A 13493-nucleotide genomic window follows, 5' to 3' on the forward strand; every position below is an offset into this window, starting at 1 on the left:
CTGCTACTTTGTATCCCCCACCACCACCCCAAAATTTTTTTTAACTTAAACCAGTCAAAACTGTTTTTTTAAAGATTTGCAAGCATGTCTTATTAACATATCAGTTAATTGCCTTCAGAAATAGTTTTACTGTCTTTTCTGTGATCCACACTGCAATAAGTATTAGGTATCACAGGGATCACAGCATACACAGAGGTCATGATTTCCACCTGCCAATTGACAGGTCCATCTCCTGTCACTGTTATGTTCTGTATTTTATGAAAACACCAAACACTTTTGGTTTTACATTCACCATACAGTTTCTTATCTTACATTGTCCCATCTGCTAAAAACGACTGTCGGGACGCCTGAGCGGCTCAGTCGGTTGAACGTCCGACTTCGGCTCAGGTCATGATCTCACAGTCTGTGAGTTTGAGCCCCGCGTCAGGCTCTGTGCTGACAGCTCAGGGCCTGGAGCCCGCTTCAGATTCTGTGTCTCCTTCTCTCTCTGCCCCTACCCCGCTCATGCCCTGTCTCTCTGGGTCAAAAATAAATAAATGTTAAAAAAAAATTAAAACCAACAAAGAAACAAACGACTGTCCTTCTCACTGGAGTCTACTCATTCTTTAAGACTCAGCTCAAGGGTCATCTCCTCTAGAAAACCTTCCGGAAGATACCCATCCCCATCCCATACTAGCCGCTATGGGAAGGGCGTGCCTTCTCTGTACACTGCTAATGTGAAATGCTCCTTTGCTTTGCTGAACTAATGACATTGTAACTTTGGGGACCTTGAGCCCCACCGGACTAAATTCTTTGAGCGCAGAATCTTTTTTCAGAGCTTTCTATGCTAATATGCAGCAATGCCAGGTATATCACAGATGTTGAGTGACGACAGATAAGTGGGAGGTCTTCAAAGCAAATGACATCATTTAGTTGGGAATAATTTCCATAAACATATGAGCAGATAGACAGAGGTATGAGAGAGTTTAGGATTAGGACCTGCAAGAAAGTACAGTCCATCTAAGTTTCTTGTTTTGTACCAACGAGGGCAATTTTTATAGGTATATAATACTTTAGGCATACAAGCAGAACTTAAATTAACTATCAGCACACAATTTATGGATTATCTGTTAGGTACAAGATATTGTGAAATAAAGAAAAACTATTTGAAAGAGAAAGAAATAAACTGGGGGGTGGGGAGCAAAAGGAGAAAAACAAAGAAAGGAAGAATTTGGTTGCTTTTGTTACAAATATCATTCTAAAAAAGAGAATTTAGATAACTGCTCTTACAGATGGAGTAATATTTATGGGACAATACTTGCTATGTTGCATGGAGGCATAGAGAAGAATAATGTGAAAAACAAATGAGTTGCTATTAGCATTCTTGAGGAATACAATCACCAATTTGGAAGAACTAAAATTCATATAATCTATATTTTTAACATAGATCTTCCCTCTGAACTAATAAGGTATTTTCTGTAGATAAGAGCTTCTTGAATTTACCATTAGAGCAATAAATAGAAGGAGCCATTTTGACTAAATTTTCTTTTTTCTTCAATCATTTAATACATATTTCTTGAATGTCTCCTATAGGTCAGAAACTCAAAAAGGTGGTGAAGCATTGTTATTCAAATTATATCTTGACATTTCTGTGATATCTTAAAAATTGAACATATGGGTTAATTTCAGCACATGAGTTTTAAATTTTTTTTTAAACTTTATTCATTTTTGAGAGCAGGAGAGAGAACATGCAAGTAAGAAAGGGGCAGAGAAAGAGAGAGAGAGGGAGAGAGAGAAAATCCTAATTAGGCTCCATGCTTTCAGCATCAGAGCCCAATGTGGTGCAAGAACCCACAAATTTTGAGATATGACCTGAGCTGAAATCATGAGTCAGGTGCTTAACTGACTGAGCCACCTAGGTGCCCCTCCGCACATCATCTTTAAAATCTGTATTTTTTACATAATAAGAATCAAAGAATGCATATATTAAAAATGAACTGATTTGACCATTAGTTGCAAAAATATATTTAGTTATTTATAATTAAAGAATTGGTCTGTTTCAAATGCTGAAGAAAAGTACAGCACTTTTTCTTACAGTAAAAGGTATGAAATTATTTGTAAATACTGATTTTTCAACAAGATACATTTTGCTTGTCTTTCCATAGACGATCACAAATAACTCTTCAGATGGCTAATGTGTATGGTGAGAAAGCCTGCAAGTGCTATAACATGATTGGTTTAATCAAACACTCATTTCTAATAGCTCTCCAAATCGTGTGCTTCCTCCTCCCCCCCATTTCCTAAGAAAATCCACCATGAGAGAAGATTGCTAGAATAACTAATAAGTGCTTTGTATTCCTAAAAGGAAGAGACAAAGAACTGAAGAGAAAAGCTGGCTTGTGAGAGAAGACAAGCACTTTGTGAGTGTAATGTGCGTGAAATTGTATGCCTTGGAAGAAAGACAAATTGTCAGCAGGATACAAAGTAAAGATTCTTTGTTCAGAAAAAATACTCTACGTAGGTGGTTAGTTGTTTTATTGTTTTCTCCCTAACACAAATCTTCCCTGTAAACCTGCTAAACAAGGGTAACTCTACTGGAAGATGCCACAATTTCCATCCCCAATCAGGCTAAAAGGGATGGAAGTGAGGCAAGAAGGGGGGTGGAGAGCAAAAGTGTGGCCCCGGTAAACGCAGAGGTTTAACCTCTGAAATATCTGGGTCATCTCCCGGGAGAAGAAAAAAAAATCACTAAGGAAGAAAAACCTCAAAAGAAAATGCAAAAGCTGTAAAAGTCACACTGGAACTAAGGTGTGACAAGAACAGAGAAAAGTATTGATTTCATCTGTCCCAAATTTGGTGACAAACAGGGTATCTGTGAGCCGAAATAAGAAAATACAGACTGGAGGGAGAAATTGAGATTTAGAAAAAATTAAATATAACTTTAGTGATTCAGAAAAGTTGACAAGACACTCTAAGAAAGTGGCCTCACAAAATTGTTTATAATCACTATTTTTTTCTCATTTTCTTTCCCATCAGCATCTAAAAAAAAAAAAAAAAGAAAGAAAGAAAGAAAGAAAGAAAGAAAGAAAGAAAGAAAGAAAAAAAGAAAAAAAGTCATACCATTTGATTCAGGTTAAGGTTCTTCTAGAACTGTCATTGTTTAACCATATACCTATTTACTGACTCCTAAAACTCTGTGCAAAATTTATTGCAAGTTCACTTTAGATATTTTAACTCCACGTTCCTTGTGTGATACAAAGAATTTTGCTGAATTTTTATCTATATTACCTGTAATATGCTTATGTATCATTATTTATATGCTTTCCCACATATTTTTTCCTATATTTCTTTCTATATTTTCATTCTTTCTATGTTTTTCCATGGGGAAATATCATCTTAAAAATCAATATTACCATGGGAACACACACACAGGACATATATAAAAAAAGAAAATACCAATTCTAACATATTTTCCATGGGTTAATATTAAGAAGAAAACATTCATAAATACCAAATGCATCGCTTATATACAGTGAAGTTTTTTGTCTTAAATTAAAAATGAAAATGGATATTACTGAATTGTATAACAAATAGAACCTACCATAATTTGTTTATTCAGTTGTTCAAGTAGAAAGTTTTAAAATACGAATAATGAATCCTACATCTGAAGTTTACCTTCTAATCATACATTAGGAATATTTCAATAAGCATATTAAGTACTAGGATTTCTCTTATCATACAAGTGGTTTAAATAACTTCTTCTTAAGGTACTACTTAGATAAGAGCCTCATTCCAAATTGTGGGTGGCATTTTAACAGCACAAACTAGTTTTTGCCATTATGCTTTGTTAGGTGTTTGAGGAAATGGAAGTTTGCAGTGATTCAGCGGCTTGAAGAAAGGCATTAAAACCTCTTAAAAGTAAGTAGCAAAAGAACTAACAAAAAAACTCTAGGCTCTTGAAGCATTTGTTTTCATCGTGTGCCATTGCTGTACTGATAACAATTATAATGGTTAAATACTGAATGAGATTAAATAACTCATGAAACTATCAATGGGAAACTCTATGGGGAGAACCAAAGCTGAGTCCTTAAGAACAGGTACTTGAGACAGGCTCCACTCTTGGCTCAGTCATTATCCAGCTATTCTTTGTTTTACATGAAACATTAGCTTATCCTATTGTGCTTCAGTTTCTTCTTCAGAATAGCAATACTCATACCAAACAGGGAGGAGGATATTGTGAGAACTTAATAAAATAATGTATGTAAACATTTAACCCATGTGGTAAATGAGATGTAGTAAGTGCCAAAAAATGGTAGCTATTTTAAGTAAGTGATTTTTTTTTACAACATTGAAAAAGTCTGTGTATTTTAGGCTACAGATAAGAAAAAAGAGCTTAGGGTTGGTCTAAATCACAACTTACTACAGATCAGGGAATAGGTCTACAAGGTGAGATCCAGAAAATTTTAATAGCTTCTCAGCTTAAGGACTAATGCTTTTCGTTAAGTAACCAGACCATATTCTGAACCCACGCTCCCTGATCTCTGGTCGTTTTTCTACTAAATAAACCTCCCTTTCAAATAAGTCACTACACTTTATTTCACGGTTTATATATTCTTTTGCATTTTTTCCTATGAAATCATTTTAAATTTACTAAGTGAATTCCCATTTGTACATTACACTTTTAACTGAAGATAATTTAAACAAACACAATCATGCTACACCGTATAAATCAAACCAGTATATAAACTGGCGAGTGGCTGCACCTAAGTTTATAATTCTTATCTAATGAAACAACAAGAAAAATATCTTAATATAATACACATCCTTACTAGACAACCAGTAAATTTTTAGGATTATCAGAAACCTGTATAGATAGGATATTCAGGAATCAAATTATCTCTGAAGATTTATAAGAGAGAAGGGAAATGTGTAGTAAACCACACTCCTTCTATGCAAAAGCATATGAACAAATTCTTATTTATATTGAAATGATTTAAGTAATGATTTTTCAAGATAAGTTTGGCAGAGGATTTTGGAGGAACTATCCTCAAAGAAATTCTGAAGAAATACAGAAAATTGAAGAGACAGCTGTGAAATTCTTTAATATTTAAAAATTGTGAAAAAATCTAGCTTGACAGTTTCTACTTCAGCTTTCACGTTTCAAAAATATGATTGAAAGTTTCCTCAAACTGTCTTTAAAAATGAGGTATTCCTTATGGTATATTTTTATAAAATGCCTTTGGAAACAGCTATTCTATATAATTCACAGAGATCTTACTATATAATCCAAATATAATTGTCAAAGTTCCAAAAAGGACTACAAATGTTCTTTTTTAAAATTTCCCTAATGAACAATAACTGGTCAGGAAGAGCTTTATACTTTCATAGAAGGGTCCCTAGAAATAACAATACACACAAAGCATAAATTCAGTTGAGATTTCAACAAAACCTATGCACTCATGCTGTTTTCATAACAAGGAAAATTAGCTTATAAAACATCACTAGATAAACTGTCTCTAATCAATCACACTAAAAATAAAGCAAAAATGAAATTCTCTCTTGATTGCTTTCATTATTATTTTAAAATTTCAATTCATTTCTTGCTGGCCAATTTGCTCTCTATTATTGGATTATGCACACTTACAGCTTAGGAGTAATGTGTTGCTTCTTAAATGAGCAGAAATGCGGCAAGCTGACAACTATCTCTTAGCACAACAAACTTGTTGATCCTCAGGTACTTTCCTTCTGAGATGTCAAAGGAAGTTGGAACCTGGGATTTACTTGTGATCCCAGGTGTTTTGAACTTTGTGGATGAACTGATTATCTAATATGAGAATGTAGGATTTCCTAGGCGATCTTTACTAAAGAATCCCACGAACAATTAACTGCCAGATCAAAAATATTTTTATGAAATGGTGATTCTTCTTTTGGGTGGAAAGTCAGAAAAAAATGTTCCAGTTTTGATTGTTTGATCCTTCATTACTCCTGAAGAAAAAAAATGATGTTGTTGGCATATACCATATCTGACTTAAAAGCTGCAAAGACAAACTTCTTGAGGCTGCAAAAGATAAATTCTGAAGAGTGCTTTAGCTCATGTAACTTTTGTAATATCTTTTCAGTTTATTCCTTCTGGATGAATATATTTCTAGTCCCCCAAATGTTGACAGCACTTATAGATTAGATAATACAACTTCTACAAAGTTCAAAATTTATCAATTTCTATACCACTAATGTAAGTATAATAATATATATTATATCTTATAGACAGCCATATATTATATTATATATAATACTTATATAATATAATATGCAAGATATTATTCATTTTCATTGCTTGTTTGCTTAGACCTAGAGGGAGGCAGTCTCCTTTTTTTTCTCTTAACACTTTTCTAAACGTTTTATATTCTTGCATTAAGAAAAGGTTTAGAATAAGTATGGATATACAGAAATGTATAGTCAAAATGAATACTTCAGGATCATTCAGGCAACATCTAATTCTTCCAATGGTGGGAGGATTTATGATCCTGAAAACTTAAGTCTTTAAAAAAATGTATGTAATACTTCTTACACTTTCATAGAGAATATTTGGTCAATGCACGCAAAACAATGCTTAATGCCTTTTCACAAGAAAAGTACAGGAATATACATACTGTAAGGGACACATTCATACTGCACTTCAAGGTATTTATAGGTTCCTGGACACGGGTCTGGAAAAACATCAGGACCTGCCACCACTGCGCACTGTGTTCTGTTATTGCACCTGAAATCAAAAAAATAAAAAAGAAGAAATAATAAACTTAGGGGAAGTGAAATCATGATTAATACCAGTGCTGAATTTATTTTGCTTCTTGTTATAAAAATTTAAGTATGGTTTTGCTCAATTTAGAGTTTTAGACTTTGGAAGGAAATAGCTGTAGTATACTCAAGAAAAAAAAAAAACAAACCTAGAAATAAAAATCAACTCATTCAGTTTACTCATACTAACGAATTTGATTTTTCAGTGAACACAGTGCAACTTTGAGTTAGAAATTAAATACTGCTTAAGCAACACTAACTGGTTCTTAGGACGGCACCAACGTGAATACAAATAACTGTTTGGTAGGAATCACTCACTGTCGTTGTTAAAAAAAAATTGAAAAAATATAACCACAGAGTTTTATCAGAAATTTGTAAAATACATTCAATGATTATCATGACATCCATTTTAAAGGCAGTCAAAATATAATGTGGAAATGCTTTGGCCAAACCTAAATCAATAAAAGTTTAATATTTGAGTATTAAAATCTCTTAAAATTTAATTTATATCAATTAATATATTCCTAACACCATAAGTAAAGCCATTTCTATGAACTGATTCTCATGTTCCTTGTGTTTGGCCAAATAATTACACTAACCTCACAGACGGCTGTTCACAAATACCAATATCCTATAACTTAAAATAACTTTGAGTCCCCAAAGAGAATAATCAAAAACCACTATGGGGGCGCCTGGGTGGCGCAGTTGGTTAAGTGTCCGACTTCAGCCAGGTCACGATCTCGCGGTCCATGAGTTCGAGCCCCGCGTCAGGCTCTGGGCTGATGGCTCGGAGCCTGTTTCCGATTCTGTGTCTCTCTCCCTCTCTGCCCCTCCCCCGTTCATGCTCTGTCTCTCTCTGTCCCCCCAAAAATAAATAAACATTGAAAAAAAAATTTGGGGCGCCTGGGTGGCTCAGTCGGTTGAGCCGCCGACTTTGGCTCAGGTCACGATCAGGTCCGTGAGTTCGAGCCCCGCGTCGGGCTCTGTGCTGACAGTTCAGAGCCTGGAGCCTGTTTCGGATTCTGTGTCTCCCTCTCTCTGACCCTCCCCTGTTCATGCTCTGTCTCTCTCTGTCTCAAAAATAAACATTAAAAAAAATTAAAAAAAAAAAAAAAACCACTATGAAAATAGAAATATACACTAGGCATTCTTGTGGCAACTCGGCTAAACAAATCTGGGCTACCCAGATTTAATCATGGGTAAGTATACATATAATGAAATTGATTCTTTGATTTGGAGTGGCTTTGCTAAGGTAAATTTTACTCAGAAATTGTCTACGTTCAATAATTTATTGATAGGTACATTTTTCTATAGAAAAATAATGTTTTCCAACTATTATATTGTCACTAAGTGTACAGGATGAGGCATTCTACAGTTATCCTGTCTTATGTTCTTGTTTATTCATCACAGAAATACACTACCTCATGGCTAGAATTTTCTGTTATATCTACTTGAAGATAAGCTTTATTCTATGAAATGACCAATACTTCTGAATCATTGTTTGCATACTGGCAGAATAAGGGAGCACCGAAGGAAGAACTCATTCTGATTTGCTGTGAAAATACCTTGGGTTTGCTTGAGGCTACCATTTGTTGGCCTTAATGAGGATTTTTCTTAGTACCTAAATTAAAATTGATTCATTAGTGAATGTAGTAAGGTGAAAAATATATTCTGTGCTTTCAGTGGAAGATTAATAAAAGCCAATATTCTATACTTTTTATGCAATTTAGCATGATAGTTAATCCTGAGGAACAACATGTCCCTAATGTTCTCTTGTGTAGATTTAATGTCTAAGGATGATTACCAGAGAACTTGTAATAACGGTAACGTGAATGTGGCTGGCCTCACACATAAGAGGCAAGGAGACACCTTGCCATTTTAGTGTACTCAGACTTTAAAAAATTGGAGTACTTCCCTTTTACAAAGAAAATCTTTTGGAAGGAGATGTCTCAAAGTAAAAATACATGTTTCTTTGCAGTTAAGCCATACAATTTTCATATCACACCTGGAAAAAAACTCATAAATCCATCTCAGATGTTTATAAAAGGAGCAGCTATATAAACTTAGTTATTTCTGTAATTTGTTAAAGAAAGTTATCATCGGGATTGCATTTGAAGTAGTAATAGTTAATAATGAAAGAAGTATACATCATAAAATTCAATGACATGTAAATATTTTGTAAATGTAGTATTTCTGATCTGCAGTTATTAAATCATCGGCTTTCTTGGTCTACTCTTGTTTTACACCCTATTATCAACCTTTCATTCTGATTTCTACACCTGATATAATAAAATTCATTTAGAAGTTGTGTCTATTCTTCTAATTCTCAGATACAGAAGGGCAACTACATATCTTTTATTATTTAATCAATGTTTTATATCAAAAGACAGATTACTACTCTATTCCCTACTACTTTATGCCTTATTTATGAGTAGGGCATAAAAGTTAAAATTTGTAACTATGGAAGTGTTTGTTGCACAGAAAGTGGTCTTGAATAAGAGATTTCACATGGTTATGTTTGAAGAGTCTCAATTAAAAAATATAATATGAACACTATTCTAATCCACCTATCCACTTATCTATCTAGACATGCACACCAAACAGTATTCATACTATTTATTATTTAAGTTATAAAAATATAATTTATTTATGCATATTTAAGAAAATTAAAATAAGTGACCATTTGCTGTAAAAATAAGCCAAGTAAGCCTTCTAATTAATGAGATAGTATATTGAGGAGGTATATAAATAAAAACATGCTATACCAATAATATATTTGCAGTCATTATCATCATTGTTCTGGATCAAACAACAAGGCTTTACAACATTAACTTTTCAAAATAATTACATACTTTATTAGTATTTATTAGTATATTATATTGCAATATATTAAATGTTATTTATAAGTTAAGATTCTTAAAAATCAGGGAGACAGGTAGACAATCTCTAGAATATTATTTTTGTATAAGATACATTAAGAATATTATTTTTGTATAAGATACATTATAACATTGATTGCTTGAAGACCAACTACACTTCAAAAACAGAAATTTAATGGTTCTGTCTTCTGTTTAAAAAAATTTTTTAATGTTTATTTATTTATGAGAGAGAGAAAGGCACACACACACACACACACACACACACACACACACACACACAGAGTGCAGATGGGGGAGGGGCAGAGAGAGAGAGGGAGACACAGAATCTGAGGCAGGCTCCAGGCTCAGAGCTGGGGCTCAAACCCACAAACCATGAGATCGTGACTTGAGCTGAAGTTGGAGCCTTAACCAACTGAGCCATCCAGGTGCCCCCCGTCCTCTCTTTTTGTATGACATCAGTTACTATAAATTAAAATGAAATTAATTATACCTTTGATTAAAGATTATTGAAAAATGAACAGTTTATACCAGTGAGAGTACTTTTATAGTTATAAAAAATAAATTCATTCTAAAATATTAAAGATGATAAATGTGAAATAATCAAATGTTCTCATGTGCTTTAAACTCAGATTTTTTCATTGTTTACTTTTAATATAAATATAAATTAAAAAATGATTTTCAGTATTCCTGATATTAAAGATACTTCTATAACCCACAATAAAGGATGAGAAAAGACTGCCATAATATGGTTAAAGCATCCTAATCCACTAATATTCACAGAGAAAACATCATAATCTTAGAAAGTATTAAGGCTTATTTACAGTGATAAAAGTTTCAATATTTTTTCATCAGAAAGTCTATGCAGTTAAAAAGAAATCCACTCCAACAATAGTTTTGAGGATAAATGGCTGGAGGGGGTCAAAAGTTATACACTTCCAGTCATAAAATAATTAAGTCATGGGATACAGGGTACAGTTCTGGGACTCTAATTAATAATCCTATACTGTACATTTGAAAGTTGCTAAGAGAAGACAGTAAAGTATAAGCAGATGGCACTGACAGAATTCTCAGAATCCCTCGGAGTTTCACTTTTCACATACATAACATGGAGCCAGTTATTTAATTGCTGCACAAAGTTGCTATGCTTATAAAAATTCATTAGGAAAAAGTGTGAAGTACCATATATATGCACAAAGTATACTTTTGGTTGTCATAGTACAACTATTATCATGACTAACATTAGCCATTTGTTTCAGGATAGGTTAATAATACTTCATTCCAAAACACTGGGTCTTTTGAGAGGAACTTAGAGTACAAGTGAGATAGCACACAAAAAAGCAGATAAACTATTTGGGTTTAGAGTAGAAACAGGAGAAAAGTAGATTCCCATTTAAAAAAGATCAAAACTGTAAGCCAGATCATTAGTTATACATAAATTACTTTACCTAGGACATACTAAGTCCAAAATGTAGAGTAACAACGGCCTATATCTGTGCAACCTTTCAAACTTGGAAAGCATAGTCACACAAATCCTACTTGTCACTTCTTTTATCAGATGAATATTATTACCTCCAATTTCACAGAGGAGGGAATAGGTTTGAAAATGTTAAATGACTTTTCAGATTCTCAGAATTCAAATCATGGTCACTGGACTGCTGAACAGTGACCCAAAAACCATGGAACTGCTGTCTTCTGAGACTGTGAGTCATGCATTTCATGGTCACTTTGGGAAACTGACTTAATTCACTGATAGGTTCTCAGGAGTACTTGTGATGACCCGATGAGGTACAGACCAGGCGTAAAATATCTAAGTGGGCCAGGATTCCTTTGGTCGTGATGTGCATCAGGCATTCCAAGGAGATCCCGAATTCAAATTAACATTACACAACCAGGCCCCTGCAATCCAAATTGGTATGTAGCAACTGGAAAGATCAATCTCTGAGCATAGGAGGAACAAAGGATGAATGAATATTTATTCAGACGTTTCCAAAAGAAAAGAACAACATCATGTCCTTTTAATTCAACCCACATATAAACCTTCAAGGTGCCATCTACTGATCAGGTTTATTTAGTAAATGTTATTTAATATGTTGGATGCTATTATTAGCAGTAATCTTAAAACAATATTGTTTAATTTAAAATAGTGTGTTATGATGACTGCCAGGGAAGACATACATAATTCCAGGGCTAGCAACAGGATACAAAATCATCTCAGATCATTCACAGTTTACTAATTCATTCAGATATGGTTAAGAACAGTACAGGAACAAAATTAGTTAAGTGTGATATGAAGAAGTCATCTCTATTTGCTACAACCTAGGGCAGCATATAGTGAAAATGATATTGCTGAGTTTATGTGCATATCACCTATTCAGATAAGGTCTTATTATATATAAAATAAATTAATTAGCCTATTTTCTGTTAAATACAATAAATTTATCTTTAACTTCAATACCCCAGATAAAAATTAGCAGCTATTGGGGTGCCTGGGTGGCTCAGTTGGTTAAGCAACCAACTTCGGCTCAGGTCATGATTTCACGGGTTGGTGAGTTTGAGCCCCGCATCAGGCTCTGTGCTGACAGCTCAAAACCTGGAGGCTGCTTTGGATTCTGTGTCTTCCTCTCTCTCTCTCTCTGCCCCTTCCCCACTTTCTCTCTCTCCCTCTCTCTCTCTCTGTTCGTCTCTCTCTCTCTCTGTCTCTCTCTCTCTCTCTCAAAAATAAATAAACATTAATTTTTTTTTAATAAAAAAAAAATAAGTGGCTTTGGCTCGTGTTTGCTTACAGCATATTTATAGGTTAAGCATATAAACATGATCCTTAACTATATTTCTTAAAACTTCTAATATAACAGATACAAGGATGGTATTAGTTGCTTCTACAGCTCTAGTAATTGAAGTAAAATTTTGTATTTATGTACTGGGGCTCTAATCCACTGGTGTTCTCCATTAATAATCACTTCAACCACATATTCTTATTACACTCTAAAATCAGTGTGTACAGGGGTGCCTTGGTGGCTCAGTCGGTTGAGCGGCCAACTTCGGCTCAGGTCATGATCTCATGGTCTGTGAGTTCAAGCCCCACGTCGTCGGGCTCTGTGCTGACAGCTCAGAGCCTGAAGCCTGCTTCGGATTCTGTGTCTCCCTCTCTCTCTGCCCCTCCCCTGCTCATGCTGTCTCTCTCTGTCTCAAAAATAAATAAAAACACTAAAAAAAAATTTAAACCAGTGTGTGCAAACAAACCATTCCCGGGAATGTTAAGAAACTTTTCACATGATGCCTCACCCATGTAAGTGTTAAATGTGTAAAACTCCACTGAAAATCACTGCAATGATAAGCTATGATAGTGGAAAAATAAGTGCTTTGTGTCTTTTTGTTAGCAAAATTAGTCATTTGAATTTACATTATCGATTTTCAAATGGCATTTATATAAAAGCATGTATGTGAAGAAACACACATACACTTAGTAGACCCAAGTATTTCCCAGTATCTAAAATATGGCAGATCAGTGTTTGAATCATATAAGACACTATTCTCTAAGAGGAAAATATTTTAGAGATAGGTTTATGCCAAAAACAAAACAAAACACCACCATCATAATACTTTAATGTTTAAAATCTGAAAACAGTTTAGGTAATCAAGTAACTCAATTTTTTAAATGCTCATGATAGAATGTACCAATATAAAAATGCACAGATTAATGTGTGAGCATCAACAATATTTTGCTCAATGTCAATCAACAGAACAACTCTTACACATTTTTTATTTTCCACTGCCTGTCACTCAGGGACCTGCTGATCTGGCATTCATTTTGAACTTAGAGGCCTAGAAATGAGAAGGCAA

At 34.1% G+C, this 13493-nt stretch overlaps 1 protein-coding gene across 12 annotated transcripts in view; it reads right to left on the bottom strand.

Annotated features, from left to right (window-relative positions):
- Window positions 1-13493, bottom strand: part of ADGRL3 (adhesion G protein-coupled receptor L3) — an 828952-nt gene that overhangs the window by 333964 nt on the left and 481495 nt on the right. For all 12 annotated transcript variants that reach the window (XR_007151634.1, XM_047856547.1, XM_047856545.1 and 9 more), the window contains one exon: window positions 6630-6739. Coding sequence is in view for 11 of the 12 variants with exons in the window: in XM_047856547.1 (XP_047712503.1) it covers window positions 6630-6739 (110 nt within the window). In the remaining variant the exon portion in view is untranslated. The remainder of the gene's footprint in view (window positions 1-6629; window positions 6740-13493) is intronic.

The sequence above is a fragment of the Prionailurus viverrinus genome, chromosome B1, assembly GCF_022837055.1.
Source record: "Prionailurus viverrinus isolate Anna chromosome B1, UM_Priviv_1.0, whole genome shotgun sequence".
NCBI classification, from domain to species: Eukaryota; Metazoa; Chordata; class Mammalia; order Carnivora; family Felidae; genus Prionailurus; species Prionailurus viverrinus.